Genomic DNA, 12471 nt, shown 5'->3' with positions numbered 1-12471 from the left:
GAGGAACATGAAGAACTAAGCTACTCATCAAACAGCAAGCTCTGGAGCCCCAACTGACTTGCTGTCTCCAGTTGGTAAATCTAGCTTTATTATAAATTTACTATAAACTTTATACTAAAATCACTATAATTTGCCTTAAAAAAACAAGGCATCCCTTCCGATACCTCAAGCCCAGAGCCCACAGATGGTGGTGGAGACCTCCTTTCTGTTCCCTGGGCAGCAGTTCTCTCACTGGGGCTCACCCCAAGCTGCGAACTGGGGACGCCACAGAGAAAACACAATGCTGACTATAGGCAAACTTGTAAGATGGAGCTAAGGCTAAGAGTGATTTTTTTAGAAGGGAACAAGAAAAAGCAAAAGGTATACTGTAATGTCAAGCTATACAGCAATTCACGATTCACAAGGGTTCTTCTGCACACAAACATTTAATAGGAAGGTGATGGGGAACAACAAAACAGTGTTGTTGAGGCATCAGCCTAGGGCAGGGCTGGAGCCAGAGAGGAGCAATCGGGAGACTGGGCTAGAGGCAGCAGCAGTAATCGGGGCGTTCACTACTCAGCCAACTCTGGGGCTCCTTCTTGGCCCTTAGTTCTCCCCCAACTTTAGCCCCTGGGCCTGTGCCTCTCCTCCAGCACAGAGGGGAGCAGGGTAGGACCTGAACTGGTCTCTCTCCAAGGGCTGCTTCAAGATGGCTGTTTAGCAGATACGAGGCTTCCCATAAGACACTGCATGGGCTTTGGGGGGTTGTTTGAGTAGACAATCTGACATTCATGCATTAGAGACCTGGATCCAAGCACAGGATGTCTGCCCTTCCTGGCATCCTTGGCCAATGCCCTTAGTCCAGCTGTCCCCATCTGGGAATAATATAGTGGGCTGTTAAGGATCCTATCTGAGGAGGCTTACATGGATTCCTAAGTTGTAAAGTGACTCTGCCAGACATTATTGATAGCGCTCTTTCCCTGCCTGCCAAAGGGGGACCTGGGGAGCTGGACTCCCTGCGTTCTTCCAGTTCTGACTGCCTCGTAGAAATGCTTCCCTTGAAGTGGGTTGGGGGGTCAGGGCTGGGTCTGGGGGTGGGGCAGGCAGACCTGCTGTTGACCATGGTGGACGCTCACAATGCACCTGGCCCGTAAGTGGTTCTGGGATGCGATGTTTGAATCCTCAGTGGCTACTGCGCCCTTGGCCCTGGTTGTGCAAGGGAATCACGAACACAGAGACGTCGTCGTAGGACACCTGCCCTTCCTGTGTGGGACTGTCGTCCTTCCCCTGTGTGCTGTGTATCAGCATTTGGGCCAGCTCCGAGAACCTGTGGGGACCATCCTGCAGATGTACTTCGGGGCCAGAGCAAAGAGGCAAGGCCAGCCCTCAGGGAGAACTTGCACAGTGCTGAACACTGAGGACCCAAGCAATGCAGTCTAACTGTGGGGCCAAGCAAGCCACAAGCCTGGGAAGGCCACAGGTTGGACCATGGGTTTCTGGACTCAGAGATTTGGGGACCCACAGTCACCCCCAGGAAGCTTGAGATAGCTCTAGTCCTGGCCAACTGTTCTTAGCCGGACTCATCTGCAGTGTTGTCTTCTCAGCCATGACTTCTTGGTGTTTCTGCTGGCACCAACTCAGGCCCAGGCAGATCCCCAGCAGCTATAGTACCTGTGTGGGTCCTCTCGGTTGCCAGGGAGGAAGCTCCGCACCAGCCGTGCCACCTGCTCACTGGACAGGACCTCCCAGAGCCCATCAGTCGCCATGACAACTACATCCTCTTCCTGCGGCTCCAGCTGGTCCATATCCAGCACAGTCACCTGCAAGTTAAGCCTAAGGTTTCCTCACTGGCTCCCTTCCCAGCTCCAGCCAACCTTGCGTAGTCTGCCTTTCTGGGCAGATAGAAGCTGGTGTAGGCTATTGCCCCCTCACCTGTGGGACAGAGAGCAAGAAGGGCTTGAGCTGAATATTTGTGTCCAGGACTTTGAGCTGATGGTCTCCTAGGCCCCGGGAGACAGCCAGTGTTCCCAGTAACCGAGCCTGGAGACAAGGGAGGTATGAGGTGACAGCAAACAGCCCCAGCAAATGTACAAGTAAAGCACACAAGAGGTGGACTGTGGCCCTGGGCGCCTGGGCTGAGGGAGAAACACCCTCTGACCTCGGAGCAGTCCCTAGGACCCCAGCTAAAGCTCCCCACAAGGGACAAAGGAGCTCCCACCTCTACAGGGGGCAATTTAAGAGAGATTCTTGGAGGCGCCATTCACTGACCTGCCTACCCTGTCCATGAATCAGTGGGTACTTGAGATCCGACTGCTCCACGCACTTGTAGCTCCTACCAGGAGCAAACCCAGTATCAACCCAGGCCCTACTTACCACCTCACCACCCCCAACACAGGGCCCACCCTGCCCAGGTAGAAGGGGACTGCCCCAGGCCACACAGCTGAGCCTGGACCCCAGGGCTCTCCCCACTGTGTCCCCCAACCCCACCTCGCTCACCAGCCGCTCATGTGGTGATCCCTGAACAAAACCTTCTGCCCCAAGTCATCCCCCTTCAGTCGCCGAGGGAACTCCAGTCTGGTGAACTCACCAGCCAGAAGCTCAGGGTAGAGAAAGGCCTGGAATAGGGAGGCCATGCTCAGATCAGGCTCCCTCTGGTGGCCCAGGAGTTGGGGCTGCACAGCCTCCCTCTGCCAAGGGCACCTACCAGCTGCTGGATCCGCTGCCGCTCAGTCTCCGGGGTGAACTCAGAGCTCAGGGGCCGTACCTCATCCCTCCGCACCAAGATGGCCCTGGATGAGGTTTTAGAGGAGAGAGAAGTCTGTGGGGCAGCCTCCATCCTTACCCATAGCCTCCCTCCTGCCGGCCCCTTCTCCAACCACCAGGGGCCAGTTCTGCCCATAACAATCCCTTGCTCAAAGGCCCCCATGACTGCCTAAGGCCTGCAGGGTAAAGCCGCAGCCATCTGGCCTGGCCCCTGAGGTCTCTGCCCTCCCTGGCATCTGCTGTCCGCCCTCACACTCAACACATGCTAAGTACACATGCTAAGTACACAATTCAGCCAATCTTCCCCAATTCTGTCTCGACTTCCCCCTTTCACTATCCCCACTGCCTCTGCTGCCTGTCTGCCCACCCGACCCTACCCACCCTCCGGGCTCACTCACCTGCTATCCCCAGCATTGGCCACATACAGCTTTCCTTGCAGGGTCACAGCCACCAGGGCTGTGCAGCCACCCACCTGGCCTGAGGCCTCCAGCTCTCGCCCAATCACCTCATCCTGGAGCAAACCAAGGCTACTTTAGCTGCTGCTTGTACTGCCAGCATACCACTGTCCCCAACCCTCACCCTACAGTTTACTTCCCCACTAGCAAGCAGTGGCAGTCCCAGCGCAAAGTCTAGCTATGACTCCAAGATCCCTGTGGTCAGGAGATCTAGACATATCCCTTTGGAGGTAGAGAAGTCCTATTCAAAACAGTGAGGAAGGGAAACCAAGGACCAACAGGGTGTGCAACAAGATGATACAGGTAAAAGCACCTAGCATATAGTAGGCGCTGGATAAATGGGTGGGGTTATGATAACTGTTTAGTAACAAACCAACCAACCCAATCTTGTCCTCCCAATCCAAAGATCCAGGGTGATCACCATCATGTGCAGGGACACCCCACAACCCAGAGTCCCTCAGGTCCCTGAGGGTAACACCTGCCCTCCTTTCCCAGCCAAAGGTCACACTCACACACTCCTGGAAGGCACTCTCCAGAGCCCCGACCACCAAGTCTTCTGCCCTAATGCCCTTTTCTTCCACAAACTGGGGGTCACTAGGGCGGATGCAGTGGCCACTGAGGTGCATGGGGGGCTGAGTGGCCACCATGCCCTCTACCACGGCCTCCAGCTGCCGGCGTAGGCAGGAGTGCAGGGTGTTGGCAGCCAGGATAGCTGCAGCTGGACCACCGTGACCATCAAACAGTGCCCAGTAATGACCTGTCAGGAACTGCACAGGAAGGGCTTGGCGTCAGGCTCTGCCTGGCCTCCCCAGTTGTACCCTGGCTGAATGTAGGGCACTAGGGCAAGAACCTCAGTCTACAGTCCTGGCCCCAGTCTTGGCCCCAGCCTGTAAAAGGGGCTCAGGCCCAGCTGCACTCACCTCCTCTGGGCACAAGGTCAGCCATTCCTGGTCCTCTTCAACCCCAAACTCAAATCTCCGGATGCACAGCTTCCCACAGGCCGCCTGATCCTCATTGAATTCAGATTTCTCTGCATTGATGATCCTGAGGCCAGGAAGTGATCAGTGACCCTTTAGGGACACACCTATGCCCCCATGGGCACAGAGAACAGATTTGGAACACAGAGAGGAACCCTCCCTCGAGTAACAGCCCCCATGCTGTCCCTGACACACACCTGGACAAACAAATGCTGGAAATTTGCTAACTGTTCAGTAACCTCACAGCTAAAGCAAAACTCAGGGCCCAGCCCATCTGGAGCTTACCTGCTGACCTGGGCCGGGAGGTAAGGGCAAGTCTGCCTGCGGAGGTGTGGGGCTTCCTTGCCTACCCCCTGTCCCACCTCAGCCAGAATCCCTGTCCAATGCTGCACAGGCCATAACCCAGGGTGGGATGTGGGGGGGGGGGGGGGGGGGGGGGTCTCCAAAGCCCAGAACGCTGGAATTCTACCTAGTATCCCTACCTCTTTTGAAAGCCCCAGCGGGGCTGGTCCTTCCCGACCTGAGGTGGAATAGGGGAGGTTGTCAAGAGTGCGGAAGTGCCGACAAGAGGGAGATATCCACAAGGTTGGGGAGGCGGGATCCCTCACTCAGCTTGGCCTGTTTTCTCGGTCAGCACGGGACCCCAGGCAGGATCACAGGGTGGGGGTCGGGGCCTCAGGATTGAAAGTCGCAGGGAGCGGGGAGTGTCGGGGGCAGGGGGGCCGCTCGGGGCCGGGCACTCACTCGGCGTAGCCTGCGTTCCAGGGCAGCGCGCGGCCCCGCACCGGGCTGCGCACTGGCCGGGCGTCCGGGCGGCACGAGGCGTCGGCGGTGCCGGGGCTGGAGCCTGAGCCGCGCAGGAAGCGGGGCCGCCGGTAGGGCACGGGGCTGGCGCGGGGCCGGGGTGGCCGCGGCGCGGGGAGCGGACCCCCCGGCAGGAAGCGGCGCCGGAACCAGTTGGCGGACATGGCGCAGCGGCCCGGGGCTGCCCGCGGGGCGCCGGGCAGAAGGCTGGGCCGACGGCACCGCCCGCCCGACCCGGGAGGAGGAAGCGGGCCGGGGCGGGGCGGGGCCGGCTGGGCGGTGACGCCCCCAAACCCCAACCTCCCGCCGCCCCGGAGTCTGTGGGCGGCCTGGGTGCCATCCGGCTCCTCAAGCCTCCTAATCAGCCAACGCAGTTATCAACCCCACTTTACAGGCAAGAGCACTGAGGCCTAGATAGACGAAGACGCTGGCCCGGCTCACACAGGAACCTGAGCAGGCTGACATTCACCCACACGTAAGGGGCACGAGTCTTTGAGAGGGAAAAGTCCCTCCTCCCTACCCAGGGAGGCTGTAGGGGTCGATGAGAGCACACCTGGGCCTCCGGGCTGGATCAGTGTCCATGGCAGAGCCTCAGGCCTCTTCTTGCTGGGCCCGGACGTTACACAAGGGCAAGATGGGAACAAGATGTCCTTGGAGGTGTCAGACTGACACATTGAGTAAGAGTCTCAGAGCACAGTGTTCCCTCAGGAGACCTCCATGCCTCACCCACTCGGCCTGGCACCCTCCACTCCCAGATGGGGCTTGGTGGTCACCCTGGCCTTCCTTATCCTGAGAAGCAGCTCCCGCCCTCAAGGCCAGTCTCCTAAACAGCTGCCCCTCCAATCAAGATGTCCTCTCTAGACAGACAGCAGGGGCCTCACTAGAGTGCAAGTGACTGATGGACAAAAGGAATCCATGGTCCCCAAAAGACTCCAACTGGTCAGAGTTCAGACTTGCGCCTAAGGGAAGTGAAAGACTTTCATCTGGGTTGGAGGCAAGATGTTGCAGCCTCTTAACTCCTGGTTACCTATCACCACTGGGTCAGCGGGGTCAGCAGCATGTTAACAGAGTGCTTTGTCACCCTCTGTCACTGAAGCCCAACTCCCTATGCAGGACTGTTATTTCCATCTCATAACGAGGGGGACTCTGAGGCCCACAGAGGGGAAGTGTCCTGACACCCAGGGCTGTGCTGTTTCCATTATGACAGTGCAGCTGACTCAGAACCCCCAGAGGGTATTTCTCTTCCCCTTCCCTCCTCCAGGAAGGCAGGCTTGACAACTCAAAGCCCCTGAGGCCCCACAGCCCAGGGCCCAGGGAGGGCTGCAGGAGGAGTCCCTACCTTCGCCTCCACACCCAAGCCCAGCATATGCTCACTAGGCCTTACTTCCTCCAGGAGACCAGCCTTGCCCCATTGGGAGTTCCCTCCACCCAAGGAAGAAGGTTCCTGGGGCAGGGAGCTGTGCCCAACAGCCCCTCCCTCAAATGACTCAGTTCCAGGGTAGCCTGGGAGCTAATTTACTGACCCCACCATGTGTGTCAGGCCCCAAGCACTAGGCACAGGAGTACAGTACTAATGGAAATGAGCTCCCCTGCAGTGATGGTGGAAGTCCTGGTGGATGGTGCTTGATCCAGCTGGCAAGGGGGAGGGGGAGAAGTCAGAGAAAGCTTTCCAAAGGACACCTGAGCTACAAACTGTCATCAGGACAGAAATGGACCAGGGACCCAGAGTGGGGCAAACCCAATTCTATCAGTGGGGTAACCTCCTCATCCCACCAGCCAATGGCTCAGAAGCTGTTAAAGTCTAAAACTAGAGGAAACAATGCAAACACAGTTTATTCCCCAAACTCACCATCTTGGACTCCCCTGGGTAGATGAAGATCTTGTCCTCTAGGTGTATTCAGAGAAGCTCCTGGCAGCCAGGTGTCACAGGTGGTCTGTTGCCCAGCTTAACTATTTTAAGTTTTCAGAGCCATGTGGAGCTCTATGGCAATCCCATCCTCCCTGTTCCAAGCTGACCTAAGTGTTCCTCCAGTGCTACCAAGGCTCCTCTGGCTCCCTAGGCTCCTGGGAGCCTCTGCTCTTGCCTGGATCCCAAGCCTGACTCTCTTGGTTTACTCTGTCATTTTGCTGAAGCACATCCTCTAACAACTTTCCAAGAAAGGATGACTGGGTCCCGGTAATTTTCTGGGTCCTTGCAATTCTGAAAGGGTTTGTATTCTGCCTTTTTTTGTTGTTTTTGTTTTTTGTTTTTTGTGGTACGCGGGCCTCTCACTGTTGTGGCCTCTCCTGTTGCAGAGCACAGGCTCCAGACATGCAGGCTCAGCAGCCATGGCTCACGGGCCTAGCTGCTCCTCGGCATGTGGGATCTTCCCAGACCAGGGCACGAACCCTTGTCCCCTGCATCGGCAGGCAGACTCTCAACCACTGCGCCAACCAGGGAAGCCCTGCCTTTGCTTTTGATTGATATTTTGGCTCAGAATTCTTTCTGACTGCTCTGTTCATTGTTTTTTGGCTGTTGCTGCTGCTGAAATCCAGTGCCCCTATCATTCCCAGGCCTTTGGATTGGCTTCTGTTTACCTTTTTTTCTCTCCAGAAGCCTCCAGGCTCTTCTGTCTCCAGTGCCTGAAGTTGTAGGTGAGGTTCCTTGGGGTGGGTCTGTCTTCATTTCTGGGTAGAGTCCTCCCTGGAGGCCATGCAACTCCTCACTTTCCAGTTATACCCTTATCCTGACACCCTTCTCTCAACTGCTCGAAGGAACCCAAGCCTGCCCCCTCCTGGCCGGAGACCTTGCCTCAGCTAACTCAGTCAGCATGTGAGGGATGGAGGCGGGGGAAGGAGCAAGCTTAGAAAAAGGAAAAAGATTTTTATGCTACGTTTTTTTCATGCACCGTGAAAATAGCTTTTGTTGAGTCCCATATCTGTTCTTGACAAGATTTATTTTAGATTTAATTCAAAAAATTTAATACATTTCACTATGGCTCAAACAGTTCCTCCCTCTGAAGACAACCAATATTACTAGTTTCTTGTGGATCCTTCCAGAGATGTCAGGGGTATTCTGTGCAAGTTCAAGCAAAAAAACAAAAACAAAAACAGAAACATGTAAGACCAGAAATAACATGTGCTGGCAAAAGAATGTGGAGAAAAGGGAACTGTTGTGTATTGTTGCGGGGATGTAAATTGGTGTAGCCACTATGGAAAACAGTATGGAGGTTCCTCAAAAAGTTAAAAATAGAACTACTATATGATCCAGCAATTCCACTTCTTGATATTTATCTGAAGAAAGCAAAATCACTACCTCAAAGATATCTGCCTCCACCATGTTTACTGCAGCATTATTTACAATAGCCAAGACATGGAAACAACCTGTGTGTCCATCAATGAATAAATGGGTAAAGAAAGTTTATATATGTGTGTGTATATATATATATATATATATAAAATATAGAATCTATATATTATATAGAATATATTTATTATATATTCTATACACTATATAGAATACATGTTTAATTTATTATATATATTCTATATATTTTATATTTTCAGCCATAAAAAAAGAAATTCGGCCATTTGTAACAATGTGGATGGACCTTGAGGGCATTATGCCAAGTGAAATAAGTCAGAGAAAGAAAAATACTGCTTGATTTCTCTTATATGTGGAATCTACGAAACAAAAAACAAAACCCAAACTCATAGATACAGAGAATAGATTGGTGGTTGCCAGAGGTGGTGGGGCAGGAGGTGGTGGGAGGTGGAGGCAAAATGAATGAAGGGGATCAAAAGGTACAAACTTCCAGTTATAAGATACGTAAGTCCTGGAGATGTACTGTACAGCATGATGACTATAGTTAACAATACTGTATTGTAGGGCTTCCCTGGTGGTGCAGTGGTTAGTAATCCACCTGCCAATGCAGGGGACATGGGTTCGAGCCCTGGTCCGGGGAGATCCCACATGCTGCAGAGCGGCTGGGCCCGTGAGCCATGGCTGCTGAGCCTGCGCATCTGGAGCCTGTGCTCTGCAACGGGAGAGGCCACAACAGTGAGAGGCCCGCAAACCGCAAAAAAAAAAAAAAAAAGATGGAAACAACCCAAATATCCATCAACTGGATGAATGGATAAACAAATTGTAGCATATATGCACAATGGAATACTATTCAGCCATAAAAAGGAATGGAATGCTGATACATGCTACAAGGTAGATGAACCTCCAAAACGTTATATTAAGAAGCCATATGCAGGACTCTCCTGGTAGTCCAGTGGCTAAGACTCCATGCTGTAAATGCAGGGGGCCCAGGTTCGATCCCTGGCCAGGGAACTAGATCCCAGATGCTGCAACTGAGAGTTCACATGCTGCAACTAAGACCTGGTGCAGCCAAATAAATAAATAAATATTAAAAAAAAGAAGCCATACACAAAAGGTCACATATTCTAAGCTTCCATTCATATTAAATATCCAAAATAAGTAAATCCATAGAAAAAGAAGAGTAGCCCCTGCTCGCCTCAACTAGAGAAAGCCCACGTGCAGCAACAAAGACCCAATTCAGCCAAAAATAAATAATTTTTTAAAAAAAGAATGTTTTGGAACTAGACAGAGGTGGTGGTTGTACAACATAGTGAATGAACTGAATTGTTCACTTTAAAATGGTTAATTTTATGTTATGTGAATTTCACCTCAATTTAAAAGGGGGGAGGGAATACACATTAATAATTTTGTAGATATTGTCCTACATGAAGTTTGCACCAGTCTATTTCCCCATCCTTTGACCATTGCAATTTTTTATTAAAGTTTTGTTTGTTTTTCTTTTTTTTTTTTTGCGGTACGCGGGCTTCTCACTGATGTGCCCTTTCCCGTTGCAGAGCACAGGCTCCGGACGCGCAGTCCCAGCGGCCATGGCTCACGGGCCTATCCGCTCCGCGGCATGTGGGATCTTCCCGGATCAGGGCACGAACCCGTGTCCCCTGCATCGGCAGGCAGACTCTCAACCACTGCGCCACCAGGGAAGCCCATTATTAAAGTTTTTAATCTTTACCTATAAGTAAAAAATATGCAAGTTTAGTTTGATTTCCATTTATCTTCTTTAAAATGAATTAATTATTTTTTATTTATTTATTTATTTTTGGCTGCGTTGGGTCTTCGTTGCTGTGCGTGGGCTTTCTCTAGTTGAGGCGAGTGGGGGCTACTCTTCGTTGCCACATGCAGGCTTCTCATTGCAGTAGCCTCTCCTGTTGTGGAGCACAGGCTATAGGCAGGTGGGCCTCAGCAGCTGTGGCATGTGGGCCCAGCAGCTGTGGCTCGTGGGCTTTAGAGCACAGGCTCAGCAGTTGTGGTGCATGGGCTTAGTTGCTCTGAGGCATGTAGGATCTTCCCGGACCAGGGCTCGAATTCATGTCCCCTGCATTGTCAGGAGGATTCTTAACCACTGTGCCACCATGGAAGTCTCTGATTTCCATTTATCTTAATAGGAGAGGATAACCAACTTTTCACAGGTTTGAGAGACATTATTTGTAGTTCCTTTTCTGTAGATGGTCTTTTTGTATCTTGTGCCCAGTTTTCTACTGGGCCATTGGTCTTTTTCTTATTGATTTATGAGAGCTCTTTATATATTAGGGAAATCAGCTCTTTATTTTGAAATGACTTGCAAGTACATTGTTTGTAGCCAGTTACAGTTTTATGTTTGTGTTTTGGTTTTGATCGTGGGTTTTTCCACATAGACTTTTTTTTTTTTACATCTTTATTGGAGTATAATTGCTTTACAATGGTGTGTTAGTTTCTGCTTCATAACAGAGTGAATCAGTTATACATATACATATGTTCCCATATCTTTTCCCTCTTGCGTCTCCCTCTCTCCCACCCTCCCTATCCCACCCCTCCAGGTGGTCACAAAGCACTGAGCTGATCTCCCTGTGCTATGTGGCTGCTTCCCACTAGCTATCTACCTTACATTTGGTAGTGTATATATGTCCATGCCTCTCTCTCGCTTTGTCACAGCTTACCCTTCCCCCTCCCCATATCCTCAAGTACATTCTCTAGTAGGTCTGTGTCTTTATTCCTGTCTTACCCCTAGGTTCTTCATGACATTTTTTTTCTTAAATTCCATATATATGTGTTAGCATATGGTATTTGTTTTTCTCTTTCTGACTTACTTCACTCTGTATGACAGACTCTAGGTCTATCCACCTCATTACAAATAGCTCAATTTTGTTTCTTTTTATGGCTGAGTAATACACATATGCAATGGAATATTACTCCACATAGACTTTTTATTTTTAATGTAAATAAATGTTTTTTTCTCTTATGGTTTCTGGGTTTGGTGACATACTCAGAAGGACTTCTCTACTCTAAGATTTTACAAACTTCTCCCTTTGTTTCTTCAGTATTTTTATAGTTCACTTAAAAAAACATTTAAATATTTGATCCACCTGAAAAAAAATATGTATGCTTCAATAATTTCAATGGCTGACTCTTTGTTGAGAAACATCAGCAAGAAAGGAGCAACCAACCTGCTCCTGGACACTCTGATCATCCCTAGACTCATTTGAGGAGCTGTGTGCAGCTTTCTCATCTTTCTGCCTGAAACCAGATCTCAGCCAGAGATGCTGTCTGTTTGGATATTCCACTGGTCCTTAGGCTCCTCGCTTGCATCCTAGGCTCTGAAACTGCGCAGGACTGGGCCCCAATCCCAGTCTCCCAGGAAGTTCCTTTCTCTGGTTAAACCCTCATCACTCAGGTGTGAGACAGTGATGGAGGCGATGAGGGCCACTGCCCAGCAGGATTTCTCATCCTTTGTTCCAATTTGAGTAAAGGAAACTAAGGTTCTTGGGGACACTCACTACCTTGTGACTTTGATCAAATCACTTTCTCTCTCCAAACCTCATATTCTTCATCTGTAAGGAGACAATAACACCTACCCTGTAGGGCTGTCATGAGGATTAAGTAAAGGTGCCCAGTCATAGTTAGTGTGCAACACAAAGACTCATAGTTCATTCAGATACTTTTTTTATTTGGCAAATATTATTGAGCACCTACTAATCCTAGGCACTGTTCTAGGTGTTGGGGATAGAGCAGGGGCAAAAATTTAATGACTGGTGGGGGGAAAGACAATAAACAAATAAGCAAGTAAATATATGAATCAGGTAGTGATAAAAACAGAGAATGACACAGGGTGGGGCCAACCAGGTATCAGGGGAGACCTTGATGTTAAGGATGCCATGTAGTTCACCCAGTGATGGACATTTTAATAGGGAACATAACCTTATTATTTTTCATCAATTTGTTTTCTTGGTTAAGTCCTGTTTCCAAGAGGTCAAGGTTCTTATGGTTCTGTGGAATTGCCAGGTGTTCTTGTGGAGGTGGCCAGGTCTGAGAGTTGATGTAACCAGTGGCTCTGTGTTGCTGGCCTCATCTGGGCTGTGACAGATCTCAGAGTTGGGGGCATTTACCTACGAACCGTTCTCCCAAGGGCTGGCTGCAGGGCCACACATGGTTTTTATGT

General features: G+C 50.9%; 1 protein-coding gene across 4 annotated transcripts; it reads right to left on the bottom strand.

Moving 5' to 3' along the window:
- Positions 1–410: 410 nt before the first annotated feature.
- Positions 411–5193, bottom strand: PPM1M (protein phosphatase, Mg2+/Mn2+ dependent 1M). Of its 4 annotated transcripts, none has more exons than XM_027121000.1 (10): positions 4919–5193; positions 4118–4241; positions 3710–3964; positions 3141–3253; positions 2684–2768; positions 2476–2594; positions 2248–2311; positions 1912–2019; positions 1651–1799; positions 411–854 (listed from the first exon to the last, which is right to left on the bottom strand). In XM_027121000.1, exons 1-10 carry the CDS (start codon positions 5140–5142, stop codon positions 836–838), a joined length of 1260 nt encoding a protein of 419 aa, XP_026976801.1. In that variant the 5' UTR covers positions 5143–5193; the 3' UTR covers positions 411–835. The 4 variants fall into 4 exon arrangements, with proteins under 4 accessions (XP_026976801.1, XP_026976799.1, XP_026976800.1 ...); XM_027120998.1 differs by having other exon boundaries at positions 411–1306; positions 4919–5189; XM_027120999.1 differs by lacking the exon at positions 1912–2019 and having other exon boundaries at positions 411–1306; positions 4919–5192.
- Positions 5194–12471: the final 7278 nt, after the last annotated feature.

Source organism: Aethalodelphis obliquidens, unplaced genomic scaffold (assembly GCF_003676395.1).
Source record: "Aethalodelphis obliquidens isolate GAN/ISIS:26980383/991018 unplaced genomic scaffold, ASM367639v1 scaffold22, whole genome shotgun sequence".
NCBI lineage: Eukaryota > Metazoa > Chordata > Mammalia > Artiodactyla > Delphinidae > Aethalodelphis > Aethalodelphis obliquidens.
The sequence above is the reverse complement of the archived record's forward strand: the minus strand, read 5'-3'. Positions and strand labels throughout refer to the sequence as shown.